Raw genomic sequence first — 15,834 nt, 5'->3', positions numbered from 1 at the left:
CCTGTAATGCTGCCATGACTGCTTTCCTGATGCTTACAAACGGCTCCACCTCTCTTTCCGGCTTAACGAGCGATTCACCAGCAATAGCCTTGCAATCTCCGGAAATCGCGATACAATTCTTCTCTCCACTTTTTGCTCAACTTCCATCGAAAACCGTCTAGAGTCCTCCCCCCTAGGCTTTTGATCATCATGAACCCATCTCTGCAACACTGTAGCCATTGACTTGTGATCAGATTTTCCTGTTCCGTCAACTCCAACACTGTCCCCTTGATGCTCATCCGTTGGTTTGACCAAAACACTACTATTAAGCTGACTTTCACTCAATTGCGATTGCACCCATTTCTCTAGCTCCTTTCCCAACTGTGCGAAGTTACTTCGGTCACCTGCTGCCTTATCGTTTTGACCCTTTTGTGCTTCAGATACCAGCTGACAATCAACTCCTCCTGGACTTGTCCAATTCTCCAAAGTGTCCACAGTGCAGTCGGTTGTACACATTTCTGTCTCATCAGCCCCGTTTATTGTATTGCAGAACTTCTGGTCCAAACCTCCTGCCTCTAACTCCATCAAGGCCCCGGCTCCCAACATATCGTTTCTGCTAGCTTTGACACCACCACCACCAAAATCGCTCGCTATTGCAGTTACGTTGTCGCATGCTACTGAGTTCAAACTCGCGGCAAAACCTGTCTCGCTTCTGGCATCGTTGACATCAAGTTCCTCTACATCCGAAAAATCTGTATCCGAAATATCTTCAAACAAATTTTCATCATCCGACTGTTCATCATCTAGCTCAGCTTTTTCCATAGCATGATTCTCATCTGGTCCGCAAGACTCAACTCTTCGCTCAATGATTTCTTCTTCTGTCGGAAGTTCTCCGTTGCCACTGTTTTCATATTCGCTCAGCGCTGCTCTAAAAACTTCCGGATTTGTTTGACCACAAATTTTATCGGTAAACTCGACCTCAGTTCCAGTTTGCCTTTCATTGCCGTAACCTGGAATTCTTATTCTACTACCACTTTCAGCAATTCTCGTATCTTCCATTTCTCCGAACAGATCTTTACTGAAACCTCCTTTTCTTGACACACCACAGCGGGACCCAACGCCCAAACCTTCAGAAATTTTGCCGGTTTGCCGAAATTCATCCATGAAAGAATTGTCAACTCTTCTATTTGTATCAATCACCTGCCTTTGAGAACACTGCTGTCGCGTTCTCTGATCCACAGTATCACTGGTTTCAGTGACTTCCGTCCTATTTCCCGCTTTCCCTCTAATAAACAAACTGTAGCTTCGCTCATAAAAAAGTGGATTGTCAGACAATCGAATGTCAAACTGATACAGCGTCTCGGTCAGTGTCCAGGCTTGCTTCCCTGGAGTCGACCGCCAATAACCTCTAGGTAAATCACTTACTGCATTCAAGGCCCACCCACACAATTTTGTAGGCAACCACTTCATCATCTCTTCTTCCGTCCATCCCAACTTCAAGCCGGTGCTCAAATAATGTTCACGCCAATCTTCCCAAATTTCGTAGCCTGGTGAAGGAAAACGCTTCACCAACTGATAACCAAACATAATCAAACTTTTAGTAATCCAAGTACAAAATATAAGTCAGCTTTCGGTCTGCTCTCTGCAGTTTCTCCGACGAAAAATTTCGCAAACTCTTCAAGCAATCAGAAAATAAACCACAGCAAAAGGTTTATTTGCTTTGTTTTCATATTCGCTCAGCGCTGCTCTAAAAACTTTCTGATTTGTTTGACCACAAATTTTATCGGTAAACTCGACCTCAGTTCCAGTTTGCCTTTCATTGCCGTAACCTGGAATTCTTATTCTACTACCACTTTCAGCAATTCTCGTATCTTTCATTTCTCCGAACAGATCTTTACTGAAACCTCCTTTTCTTGACACACCACAGCGGGACCCAACGCCCAACCCTTCAGAAATTTTGCCGGTTTGCCGAAATTCATCCATGAAAGAATTGTCAACTCTTCTACTTGTATCAATCACCTGCCTTTGAGAACACTGCTGTCGCGTTCTCTGATCCACAGTATCACTGGTTTCAGTGACTTCCGTCCTAATTCCCGCTTTCCCTCTAATAAACAAACTGTAGCTTCGCTCATAAAAAAGTGGATTGTCAGACAATCGAATGTCAAACTGATACAGCGTCTCGGTCAGTGTCCATGCTTGCTTCCCTGGAGTCGACCGCCAATAACCTCTAGGTAAATCACTTACTGCATTCAAGGCCCACCCACACAATTTTGTAGGCAACCACTTCATCATCTCTTCTTCCGTCCATCCCAACTTCAAGCCGGTGCTCAAATAAAGTTCACGCCAATCTTCCCAACTTTCGTAGCCTGGTGAAGGAGAACACTTCACCAACTGATAACCAAACATAATCATACTTTTAGTAATCAAAGTACAAAATGTAAGTCAGCTTTCGGTCTGCTCTCTGCAGTTTCTTCGACGAAAAATTTCGCACACTCTTCAAATAATCAGAAAATAACTGAAACTGGTTAGGGTATGGCTTATAAAACATTCCGTTGTTTTTCTTTGGCGAATTGTTTATTAAAGTAGACTCTAACTCATTTGGCAGTTGGGTCCAGTGTATCCCTCCTCGCACATCTGACACTTGGTCTCAACTGACCCCTCCTGGCAGAAATCTCCTGGACACTTGCCAGTGTCCGGATCACAGGTTGAGCCGTTCAGACAGTGACACTTCTGAGAACAATCCGGGCCAAAGGTTCCAGGATCGCACGCTAAAATCAGCAACAATCCAATGAATCCAATGTATCTGCTTTTGTCAATAATCCTAGTCGATTGACAAATTATGAAAAGTTAAACAAAAGCTGTCGTCTTCTGAATTTCTAACTAGGCCAACAGTGAGGGGACTCTGTCGCCCAGAAGATCGATCAAATATAATAAGCCAAATGTTTTGAATTGGTGAAGCAAGCGTTACTTTGTTACTCTGCAATTTCCCCTCTTCCACTCTTGTATGCTGTTGCAAGTTAGATTGCCTTGAAATAAGTTAATTCACACTTGAGCTCGTAATATCAATTCTGGTTATATGGATAACAACGGTAAGAGAGTTACTTGCACATCAAAGGAAAAGACGAATTCAAGACAATTTATATTCCGGTCGGAATTTGGGAATGAAAATATCACCAATCGAAAGCCCTTGAAAAGTTACACTAACCCTCCAAAAATCATATGGCTCCTACCAATACTTCACGAGCAATTCAAATTTTACGTTCCGCAGCACGGGCGTGCGCTAGTTCCGTGCAGGTTGGTTTGGGGTCAAATCTGACCTCAGATTCGGATTCCTCGTACCCAAATTAGTCCATCTTCCAATTTTCAGGTCAATCCGATTTCAACTTTTAGAGAAATTACTATTTCAATTTCAGTGTTAACTATTTTTAGTGAAAACTGCCTATTCTTATTTCAAAATGCTAATAAATTTCTCCCACAACTTCTTAAACCCTTCCCATGATCATGTGCTATATTACTCTGGACTTAATACCCTTTGCAACCCTTAGTTCCCCGTGTATCATACTCGAACAGTCATTTTTTCGCTCAAAATATCGAAAACCTTCAAATCACGCCACTTCCGGTGTTAATAGCTCGGAGTTAGGTGGTCGGATTGGCCCGAAAGGTATACCAGCCGGAGAGGATAATTGGGTGTACCTCACATTAAAATTTCATAAGCGTCCGCTTAATATAACCCCCACAGTCGCAGGGCACCAAGTTCGGCTACCCCCTTATCTTTGTCACTTCAAAATAGCACATTTTACTTCAAATTGAATTTCCAATTCTGTTCAAAGAATCTAGTTCATTTCAAATTTTTGCTCTCTAGTTTTCTTCTAAATTTAAATCACTCATTTGGAATTTGGCCTGATGCTCAAATACAACTTTGCTAATTAATTAAAATATACGACAGCTCAATATGCATTTGTTCATCAATTTGTTTGTTTAAGAGATATCACTCAACTACCCTCTCTGGCGCCTTCGAAACAATAACACTTTACGAAAGAACGCTTATTTCAAACACCTAATTAACTTGTCTAACTTGAACTAAATTATCTGATTTAACTAGCGCTATCTGGTTATGAAACTTCTATTGAGTTTATTCTTATGCTTTCTACACTCCTCCCTCCTAGATTATTATTCTCCCGAATAATTGCAAAGCCTTATCCTTTGACCCGATTAACTTACTCCTACGTACTTTAACCATAGTCGATCTAGTGAAGTGAACCACTTATATTTAGCTCCGGGTTAATACAAACTAACTGCAGCAAAGTTTGAATAGCGGCTGATTAAATCAGATTTGAAAACTTTCGCATTTTCACTTTTTAACATATTATTTAACATATTACCTAACTCATCAACATTGATTTTTGATCATATTATTTAACATATTACCTAACTCATCAACATTGATTTTTGATCAAACCCTATTGCCTCTGACATATATCCACCCCGGGAACCCCAATATCACTAAAAAATCAAATCTAAAAATAGATCTACCAAATCAACACATTTCCCTAAATCATCTTTTTTTTTGAAAAAAAATTTTCGTAAGGCTATAGTGCTTGATCAACTTGTCCGAACAAAATAGATTAATAAAATGTAGACAAAAATTGGGTATAAAGTCTTGAATAACTTAGCTGCCAACGTCCCTCATCATACACTCGTGCACCTGTACATGAAAACCTTCTTCTTCTGATGCTTGAATGGATGTCTACTTCTTCCACTGTAGCTACCATTTCTCCTGTAATGCTGCCATGACTGCTTTCCTGATGCTTCCAAACGGCTCCACCTCTCTTTCCGGCTTAACGAGCGATTCACCAGCAATAGCCTTGCAATCTCCGGAAATCGCGATACAATTCCTCTCTCCACTTTTTGCTCAACTTCCATCGAAAACCGTCTAGAGTCCTCCCTCCTAGGCTTTTGATCATCATGAACCCATCTCTGCAACACTGTAGCCATTGACTTCTGATCAGATTTTCCTGTTCCGTCAACTCCAACACTGTCCCCTTGATGCTCATCCGTTGGTTTGACCAAAACACTACTATTAAGCTGACTTTCACTCAATTGCGATTGCACCCATTTCTCTAGCTCCTTTCCCAACTGTGCGAAGTTACTTCGGTCACCTGCTGCCTTATCGTTTTGACCCTTTTGTGCTTCAGATACCAGCTGACAATCAACTCCTCCTGGACTTGTCCAATTCTCCAAAGTGTCCACAGTGCAGTCGGTTGTACACATTTCCGTCTCATCAGCCCCGTTTATTGTATTGCAGAACTTCTGGTCCAAACCTCCTGCCTCTAACTCCATCAAGGCCCCGGCTCCCAACATATCGTTTCTGCTAGCTTTGACACCACCACCACCAAAATCGCTCGCTATTGCAGTTACGTTGTCGCATGCTACTGAGTTCAAACTCGCGGCAAAACCTGTCTCGCTTCTGGCATCGTTGACATCAAGTTCCTCTACATCCGAAAAATCTGTATCCGAAATATCTTCAAACAAATTTTCATCATCCGACTGTTCATCACCTAGCTCAGCTTTTTCCATAGCATGATTCTCATCTGGTCCACAAGACTCAACTCTTCGCTCAATGATTTCTTCTTCTGTCGGAAGTTCTCCGTTGCCACTGTTTTCATATTCGCTCAGCGCTGCTCTAAAAACTTCCTGATTTGTTTGACCACAAATTTTATCGGTAAACTCGACCTCAGTTCCAGTTTGACTTTCATTGCCGTAACCTGGAATTCTTATTCTACTACCACTTTCAGCAATTCTCGTATCTTCCATTTCTCCGAACAGATCTTTACTGAAACCTCCTTTTCTTGACACACCACAGCGGGACCCAACGCCCAACCCTTCAGAAATTTTGCCGGTTTGCCGAAATTCATCCATGAAAGAATTGTCAACTCTTCTATTTGTACCAATCACCTGCCTTTGAGAACACTGCTGTCGCGTTCTCTGATCCACAGTATCACTGGTTTCAGTGACTTCCGTCCTATTTCCCGCTTTCCCTCTAATAAACAAACCGTAGCTTCGCTCATAAAAAAGTGGATTGTCAGACAATCGAAGTTCAAACTGATACAGCGTCTCGGTCAGTGTCCATGCTTGCTTCCCTGGAGTCGACCGCCAATAACCTCTAGGTAAATCACTTACTGCATTCAAGGCCCACCCACACAATTTTGTAGGAAACCACTTCATCTTCTCTTCTTCCGTCCATCTCAACTTCAAGCCGGTGCTCAAATAAAGTTCACGCCAATCTTCCCAAATTTCGTAGCCTGGTGAAGGAAAACGCTTCAACAACTGATAACCAAACATAATCAAACTTTTAGTAATCCAAGTACAAAATGTAAGTCAGCTTTCGGTCTGCTCTCTGCAGTTTCTATGACGAAAAATTTCGCACACTCTTCAAATAATCAGAAAATAAACCACAGCAAAAGGTTTATTTGCTTTGTTTTCGTATTCGCTCAGCGCTGCTCTAAAAACTTCCTGATTTGTTTGACCACAAATTTTATCGGTAAACTCGACCTCAGTTCCAGTTTGCCTTTCATTGCCGTAACCTGGAATTCTTATTCTACTACCACTTTCAGCAATTCTCGTATCTTCCATTTCTCCGAACAGAACTTTACTGAAACCTCCTTTTCTTGACACACCACAGCGGGACCCAACGCCCAACCCTTCAGAAATTTTGCCGGTTTGCCGAAATTCATCCATGAAAGAATTGTCAACTCTTCTACTTGTATCAATCACCTGCCTTTGAGATCACTGCTGTCGCGTTCTCTGATCCACAGTATCACTGGTTTCAGTGACTTCCGTCCTATTTCCCGCTTTCCCTCTAATAAACAAACTGTAGCTTCGCTCATAAAAAAGTGGATTGTCAGACAATCGAATGTCAAACTGATACAGCGTCTCGGTCAGTGTCCATGCTTGCTTCCCTGGAGTCGACCGCCAATAACCTCTAGGTAAATCACTTACTGCATTCAAGGCCCACCCACACAATTTTGTAGGAAACCACTTCATCTTCTCTTCTTCCGTCCATCTCAACTTCAAGCCGGTGCTCAAATAAAGTTCACGCCAATCTTCCCAAATTTCGTAGCCTGGTGAAGGAAAACGCTTCAACAACTGATAACCAAACATAATCAAACTTTTAGTAACCCAAGTACAAAATATAAGTCAGCTTTCGGTCTGCTCTCTGCAGTTTCTCCGACGAAAAATTTCGCACACTCTTCAAGCAATCAGAAAATAAACCATAGCAAAAGGTTTATTTGCTTTGTTTTCATATTCGCTCAGCGCTGCTCTAAAAACTTTCTGATTTGTTTGACCACAAATTTTATCGGTAAACTCGACCTCAGTTCCAGTTTGCCTTTCATTGCCGTAACCTGGAATTCTTATTCTACTACCACTTTCAGCAATTCTCGTATCTTCCATTTCTCCGAACATCTGGTTAGATTATTGTCAGAATTTTACATGAGATAACCGTCGCAATCTCGCATCCCAGCAGATAACCTTTATATACGAGAATCTGAGCAGATAACCAATATTTGCAGGAATCTTAGCAGATAACAGTCCTGGGTCGATTAGGGTAACAATTACTCCAACTGGTCTGAAACTGGTTAGGGTATGGCTTATAAAACATTCCGTTGTTTTTCTTTGGCGAATTGTTTATTAAAGTAGACTCTAACTCATTTGGCAGTTGGGTCCAGTGTATCCCTCCTCGCACATCTGACACTTGGTCTCAACTGACCCCTCCTGGCAGAAATCTCCTGGACACTTGCCAGTGTCCGGATCACAGGTTGAGCCGTTCAGACAGTGACACTTCTGAGAACAATCCGGGCCAAAGGTTCCAGGATCGCACGCTAAAATCAGCAACAATCCAATGAATCCAATGTATCTGCTTTTGTCAATAATCCTAGTCGATTGACAAATTATGAAAAGTTAAACAAAAGCTGTCGTCTTCTGAATTTCTAACTAGGCCAACAGTGAGGGGACTCTGTCGCCCAGAAGATCGATCAAATATAATAAGCCAAATGTTTTGAATTGGTGAAGCAAGCGTTACTTTGTTACTCTGCAATTTCCCCTCTTCCACTCTTGTATGCTGTTGCAAGTTAGATTGCCTTGAAATAAGTTAATTCACACTTGAGCTCGTAATATCAATTCTGGTTCTATGGATAACAACGGTAAGAGAATTACTTGCACATCAAAGGAAAAGACGAATTCAAGACAACTTATAATAGTAATTAAAATAATATTACCAATATCCGTGGTTCACTTCCCAAATGAACTAAATCAAAACGTTCACAGTATCCTAACTGGTCTTGCAATTACAAATCTTTCAAAGTTTAGTCCCACTAAACTAACTACTTTCTCTCGCTTGATCAATACCAAACTTCTGAAGTTCTCCCAAAAACTCCAAAATCTGTCTCTCTCTCTGTGTGTGTGTGTGTGTGTGTGTGTACCTTCAATTTATACTCTACCAATACGCTCTTATCTTAAGCAAACAAACCTTAATCTCTTAAGTAAACATTGCAACTTACACTTGCAATCTGTCACATTCCGTAGGAGGGCTTTGTTTGCTATGCAAGCAAACCAATAGCAAATTATGCTCTGTCATTCAACTGCTACCAACCATTGTTCAACTTTCTTCTTATCTTAAGTACACGACCTTTGGACTCATATAAACATATCCACTCCACTTTATCTCATCTTAATTAAATACACTCTTGGAACTTAAGTAAACACCATAAGTCATTTTGACTGATTGATACATCCGCAGGAGGAGTTCCCTTCACTAAACAAACAGATTAACGTCAACGTCCGCGGTCCTTATCGCCCTTATTTGCGCACACAAAGTTGGCGCCAAGTTAATTTCGTCGCTTTTGTTATTCAAAGACTATTGGTCTCCATGTGTAAATATACCGCTAGTTCATGCTCGCTAAAGCTAAATTAATGGCTTGGTATGCTTTTCCCGGTATTCCGTGCAATTCCCCATACAAAAATTAGTCAGAAACCAAAATTTCCCAAAACCCCAAAAATTTGACCTCTAGACGTCAATTAGGGGTCAATAGTCAAAGATGAAGGGTCACTTTGGTAAAAACAACCATTGGCGCGGAAAGTCCTACCATAGTTACACCTACCCACCAATTTTTATGACCTAACTCCTAATAGAACACGAGCAATGACCGCGCACACTTTTCATCGACCTCCCGGAAGACCCCAAATTTCCAAACTTAATAACTTGCGAAGTAGTAGTCGGAACGTCTTCGGGTAAAATTTTATAGTAACTATAGGGTGCCATCAACTTGCCTGCCAAGTTTCATGACCAACGGATCAGCCATTGCCAGTCGTTTGCAATTTGAAAATTTTTTACGAGTCGTGGGTGCCGAAACCCGAAAAATCCGAGTTCGTCAAAATTGACCGGGTTGGTTATTTTTTGTCACTAAATGTCTCAGGTTATCATATTAAAACTGTTTCAAAGTCATTCGGCCGCTCAAAAAGGCCGATTTCCGGTTTTTGGCACTCGGGTCGTCCCGAAGCACCGGCTTCCGGTCGGAATTTGGGAATGAAAATATCACCAATCGAACGCCCTTGAAAAGTTACAATAACCCTCCAAAAATCATATGGCTCCTACCAATACTCCATGAGCAATTCAAATTTTACGTTCCGCAGCACGGGCGTGCGCTAGTTCCGTGCAGGTTGGTGTGGGGTCAAATCTAACCTCAGATTCGGATTCCTCGTACCCAAATTAGTCCATCCCCCAATTTTCAGGTCAATCCGATTTCAACTTTTAGAGAAATTACTATTTCAATTTCAGTGTTAACTATTTTTAGTGAAAACTGCCTATTCTTATTTCAAAATGCTAATAAATTTCTCCCACAACTTCTTAAACCCTTCCCATGATCATGTGCTATATTACTCTGGACTTAATACCCATTGCAACCCTTAGTTCCCCGTGTATCATACTCGAACAGTCATTTTTTCGCTCAAAATATCGAAAACCTTCAAATCACGCCACTTCCGGTGTTAATAGCTCGGAGTTAGGTGGTCGGATTGGCCCGAAAGGTATACCAGCCGGAGAGGATAATTGGGTGTACCTCACATTAAAATTTCATAAACGTCCGCTTAATATAACCCCCACAGTCGCAGGGCACCAAGTTCGGCTACCCCCCTTATCTTTGTCACTTCAAAATAGCACATTTTACTTCAAATTGAATTTCCAATTCTGTTCAAAGAATCTAGTTCACTTCAAATTTTTGCTTTCTAGTTTTCTTCTAAATTTAAATCACTCATTTGGAATTTGGCCTGATGCTCAAATACAACTTTGCTAATTAATCAAAATATACGACAGCTCAATATGCATTTGTTCATCAATTTGTTTGTTTAAGAGATATCACTCAACTACCCTCTCTGGCGCCTTCGAAACAATAACACTTTACGAAAGAACGCTTATTTCAAACACCTAATTAACTTGTCTAACTTGAACTAAATTATCTGATTTAACTAGCGCTATCTGGTTATGAAATTTCTATTGAGGTTATTCTTATGCTTTCTACAAAAGCAAACACGCAATTATTGGCCTCCAGCTTGGTCAACAATTATCGAAGACATCTACTTAGTAAAACCTCGTGTCTTTTCCTATTCAATTTGACCAAGCGCATTTTTTGTTGATCTCTTCTGGGACGCGTTGAGGAAATTTTCAGTGGAATCGTGATCACACAATAAATGAAAATTTTAAAATTCTTTATCTGAATTCCAAGGCGTATCGACTAAGTACTGGTAAAATAAACGTTTAAAATAACAACGAGCTTAAATCACGATGGATGACAGCAATAGTCTTTTACTTCATCTGGCAACTGTTTCGGAGCTGGTGGGACAATTGGAACTATAGACCAGATACAAGCATATTTTATTTAAAAATAGTACCCAGGTTAAGACCTCGACTTATGAAAAGACTTAAAAAGTCTAGTGGGGAGGGTCAATATTGACCAAAATTACACAAACCAGCACTCTGTTAAAGTCTAGCAAAAATATTTTCATGGGTCGAGTAAAAGTCTTTTCATGGCCATTTTGGCCTGATCTTTTTGTAGGCATTTTGGGCCGAGCATGGTCAATATTTCTGAGAAACTATTTCAATTATCCAGTCAGGAAAAATTATTCGGTCGAGGATGGTCTTTTCATGAGACGAGCAAAAGTCTTGTCAAAAGTCTGCTTTATCGCCAATTCATTTTTTTAAGAAATTTTGTCTGCTTCTTTCACAGCATTGCACATCTGCAGTCAAACTTAATAGATAGTTGGAAAACTGCCGAAAGACTTCGGAAATTTTGTAATGCGCAGCTGGACTAAATTGCCACATTAGTTGAATGAATGCAGATTTTTGATAGATTGGCGGCTCTTCTGAATCGAAAAAGATGAAGGAGTTTGCATGCTGACTACCTTATAATCAAGAGTGAGAAATAAAATTGAACGTAAAATTTTCGAGGCAGAAACACAAGCTTTTGAGTCAAGCAAAAGTCGAGCACAACATTTAAGTCGAGTTAAAATCAGCGTTGCTAATTTGAGTCCCAGAAAAGTCGAGCATGACAATTTGGGTCAAGCTAAAGTCTAGTTATCCGCTTAAATTGCGCCAATGTCATATCATAGGCTATTTGGGTCGAGTTTTTTCGTGCCAATTTTAGGTCGAGCATGACCGAACTTACTTACCACAATTCCAAGTCGGACGTTCCAGTTATTAATTTTGCAAGAAGTTTCAAGGTTAACATTCTTTTGCAAGAATCTTGCCCAATCTCTTTGAATAACACGGGGTGTCTGCCCTGGCGTTGCTTATTTGAAACAGAATTTTATAAATGCCGATTTTGAGTAATGCAGGTTTCCAGATTTTGAAAAAGTTTGGCAGGTAGTTTATTCATACATAATCTTGATCAGATACAACTTACGTGACCAATATTGTGAATGCTTATAATTGACAAAATAATGACAAAAATTAGAGATGATTTTGGATAAGCGATCCCGGCATTGATGTTTTTAGTGGTACAGGATAGTTACAGAGCTTTCATTTCATGCTTTTAATTTGACATAAGCATGTATTATCAATGTCTAATTAGCTTAATATTCACAACTAGAAAACATTTCAAACACAATGGTCCAGTTTTTGAGCAAGCGTTACAAAGAAAAGATGAAAAAAAGTACAAAAAGCGCATCATTTTGTGTGTCGACTTTTGCTGTCTTTTTCTCTTTATCTCAAATTAAATCCTCTGTCATTTTTTATTGTTACCGGTCATTGTAACGGTGTTATAAAGCCATAGAGAAGCAAAGAAAATGTAACCATAAAACAAGGACACACTCAAATGCCATAAACAATGGATCATTCCTTACCCGTTGGAAATGGATGGGAAACAGGAAGGGGGATTTAATTTTCCATCTGCTAGGAAATAAATCACTCTTTATCGTCCTATTGTGTACATGGTTTGATCATGTTGCGTAATCGTTTCACGCTGATTATGTAATAATAAGCGCTGCTAATTCTGACAGAAGTGCCTGACATGGTATATGGTATGAACTGAATGGTCAAGAAACCACTCACTCGTATGTGAAATGACAGATCACTAATAGAGAACATCGAAATGATCAGAAAATAAACGCTTTGCAGCATTTTGCAATTTCTCACAAAAACTTTTAATCTTGCGAAAGTGTCATCAATTGAAATTGAAACCACAACCTTACAAACTAAGGAAAAACAAGAACTATCTAGCAAGATCTTGTAAGAAGGCTCTTGTCTTGTGAGATGCATTGTTTGCTCTGATTGTATTTTTGAGAGTTTACACAAATCCCTAAAAAAATCCGTTATCAATTCACCGAAATGAAAAACTCGATATTTGAGCACAATATTTTAAGATAAGTTTAAGATATTTCAATAGTTGACAATGGTTGACGTCTCAACAAATAGACGTACCATAGAATTTTCAACAAACATGATTCATTGAGAATCTTAAAACACTAATTTTGTGCGTTCAAGTAATCAAAATGTAGCGAAACTTAATTCTATTATATATATATATATATATATATATATATATATATATATATATATATATATATATATATATATATATATATATATATATATATATATATATATATATATATATATATATATATATATGTGTGTTTCACCACATCTTTCCATGCTTCAGCGACCCGTGGATTTTGATGTGAATCTATCACTACCAAACATGAGATCAGTTTCCCCAAAATATTATTTTTTCTCTCTTGGCTAAAAGCGATTTCTGAGCGAAATTACGTTAACACTTGTTTCCTATTTCAAAGCAAGGGGAACAAAGCAGTATTACATTTTCTCATTACAGATGGGCTAGCAATAAGATTTCTAAGTTTTGATGCGTCTGCCATTTTAGGCGCTGTTCCAATGCGTCGTTCCAATGAGTTTTTATTCTTCATATCTCACAAATTTTTGACAAAAGTTGTCTTGTCATAATTAATCGATAAGGATTGCCTGTCTATAAGTTTTAAAAACAGCTTTTCAATTGCGTTATCTGATATGTGTTAAAGAAATTTAGTCAACTCTTGCATAAAAAAATTACACGTAGTTCAAAAATCAAATACCAAATGGCAAAAGCTCCTCCTTGATTTTTTTTATCCGGAAAAAATTCTGTTGTACAGCAATTGGCATCGTGTCAGATGTAAAAAATAAGTTTGGAGTGTTTATTGTTTGAAGGCTAAAATAGATGTATAGGATACTGCACAGAAATTAATCGAAAAATTGTTGTTTAATTATTAACCGATTTCCGCAAATATAATTTTTAAGATCTTAAAATAGCCGTCCTACAGGTTGTCGCACTGGCACTGAGACCCAAAAATTTGAAAGATATTTGCAGGCTACAGGTATGGTTTTGCGTTGATTCTTTACAATTTGAAATCCTGTGTGTTGCAATATTATAAGTATTTTTCAAACTTAAAGCCAGTGCTGTTGATATTTTAAAAAAAATGTTTATGTGTTATTAAAAAGTTTGCAAGGATGTCCTACAGGCTACGTTATGAACAATTCGACATACTTATTGTGCAAAGGCAAATGTCTGATAATATCTTGCAAATTAAGAGTTCTTTGAACGTATTTACTATAAAATACAAATTCTGATCATTTTTAAGACCTTATTAGGAATGAGTACTATTTGGTAATTATCCAATAAAAAAATGAACACAAATATTTACAGGTCACACACAATAAAAACAACTAACCCTAAATTTTAACCAACAACGTGTCTGATTGTTTGGTGTGGTAGGAAGTTTTATAAGATTACGCAGGATGCAAATTTGCCAAAAATTTGGATGTAAATGTGCTTTTGCGCCGACAAAGCCTAAGTTTTCAAACAAACACTGCATTTCAAACTAAAATGTATTTTTTGAAACAAACAGTAGCAAGCATTCTTAGAATGCGGTAGTATGTGCTCTAGCAGTAAATGAAAAACATACTTTTATATTAAAAAAACTTTTAAAGAACAAAACGCAGTTAAAAATAAAAGCAATGGAAACTGTATTTATCATTAGTTTGCGCCGAAAATAAGATTTATTTATCGAACTGTAATAATCTTGTGCTCAAGCGCAAAAAGAACACAGTTTTCTTTGTCTTTGCATCATTTTTGACGATAAGAGAATATCATATTTAAATACAATCCAAATTACATGCCCACTTGTCTTGGTATAAGTTGCCTAAATGCAGACAATAGGCTTTTTTCACTATTTATGCATAAGTTTGCTTTGTCCTCAGATTTTCCAGGTCCCAAAGCAATCAAATAACCCGAGACAGGTGTCAAAGTTCAAAATTGAGTTTAACCCCTCCCCTCTCACAGAACACCAACAATATCAGGCATTCAGCATACTTCACATACACCCTACCCTTGTTACCCCCGCAACCCTGCCTCCCTGAACCCATCTTCATTTCCATCAAATGAGGGAAAAGATTGAATCAAAGATCGCAGATGCGCCGTGTCAAAATCAATAAACTACAAGAGCAGGGATTGAAAAATTGAATCAATTTTGAAGACAAAGGCAAGACAAAACTCAGTATGCGAACTGTAAGTAGTATCAATTTAGCCCAGATTTTTTTTCCACTTTCTTCACACTTGGGAATAAAATCAATGAACACATCTATCAATTTACCACTACCTCTCACTCCCGATTTCAGCCCCATTGGAGCAACATGCAACTATGGCCCCAACCAACCCCCCCACCCCGCCTCCCTCGCTCCATAGTTTTCTGGGGGGACTTAAGCTGAGCGCTGTCTTGTATCTAACACCTTTGCTTTGTATCAGACAAAATTCTCTTTTATCCGGGCTCTTACTGAGACATGATAATCTACAGGGTTAAAAAGCCCGCGCGCTCTCTTCATTTTTTTCCGGTTCACCGTTTTTCTGCTCCGATTTATCTGTTGAAGAACTTTATCTCGCATTCTTGTAAGGCGATAACAGCAACTTAGATGCTTGTACGGTAACGTTAAGGTTGTATCGTGCTCTAGAAAAAGAAAGAGAGCGAGTGAGAGAAATCGAAATGGTGTCCAAATTACCTTTGGGGCATTTTAGATCATCACACTTCTTAAGTCGAGCTTCTCAAGAAACAAAAACATGAAACAGCCATTTGCAATGATGGAAAAAGAACGTTGTTATACCCGTATTCATAAACAAGAACCAATAGTAATAGATTGGAAAAGTTTAGAGTTGACTACTAATTCTGACACATGAAATTAACTAAACCACCCTATTCAAGCTCTGACGATTATCTAGGTGTATTTGCAACCTTCTTGTAATTCAACGCCATCTTGTAAGA

General features: G+C 39.0%; 1 protein-coding gene across 1 annotated transcript in view; it reads right to left on the bottom strand.

The window, feature by feature from the left end:
* Window positions 1-15,834, bottom strand: part of LOC142338101 (uncharacterized) — a 143,786-nt gene that overhangs the window by 58,925 nt on the left and 69,027 nt on the right. The window contains exons 8-12 of the mRNA XM_075387732.1: window positions 7,686-7,859; window positions 4,677-6,281; window positions 2,574-2,747; window positions 1,809-2,345; window positions 42-1,526 (exon numbers count right to left, since the gene is read on the bottom strand). Of these exons, the coding sequence (XP_075243847.1) occupies window positions 42-1,526; window positions 1,809-2,345; window positions 2,574-2,747; window positions 4,677-6,281; window positions 7,686-7,859 (3,975 nt within the window). The remainder of the gene's footprint in view (window positions 1-41; window positions 1,527-1,808; window positions 2,346-2,573; window positions 2,748-4,676; window positions 6,282-7,685; window positions 7,860-15,834) is intronic.

Source organism: Convolutriloba macropyga, chromosome 4 (assembly GCF_964194025.1).
Source record: "Convolutriloba macropyga chromosome 4, txConMacr16.3, whole genome shotgun sequence".
Lineage (NCBI taxonomy): Eukaryota > Metazoa > Xenacoelomorpha > Acoela > Convolutidae > Convolutriloba > Convolutriloba macropyga.
Note: the sequence above shows the minus strand (reverse complement) of the source record. Positions and strands in the feature narration are given on the sequence as shown.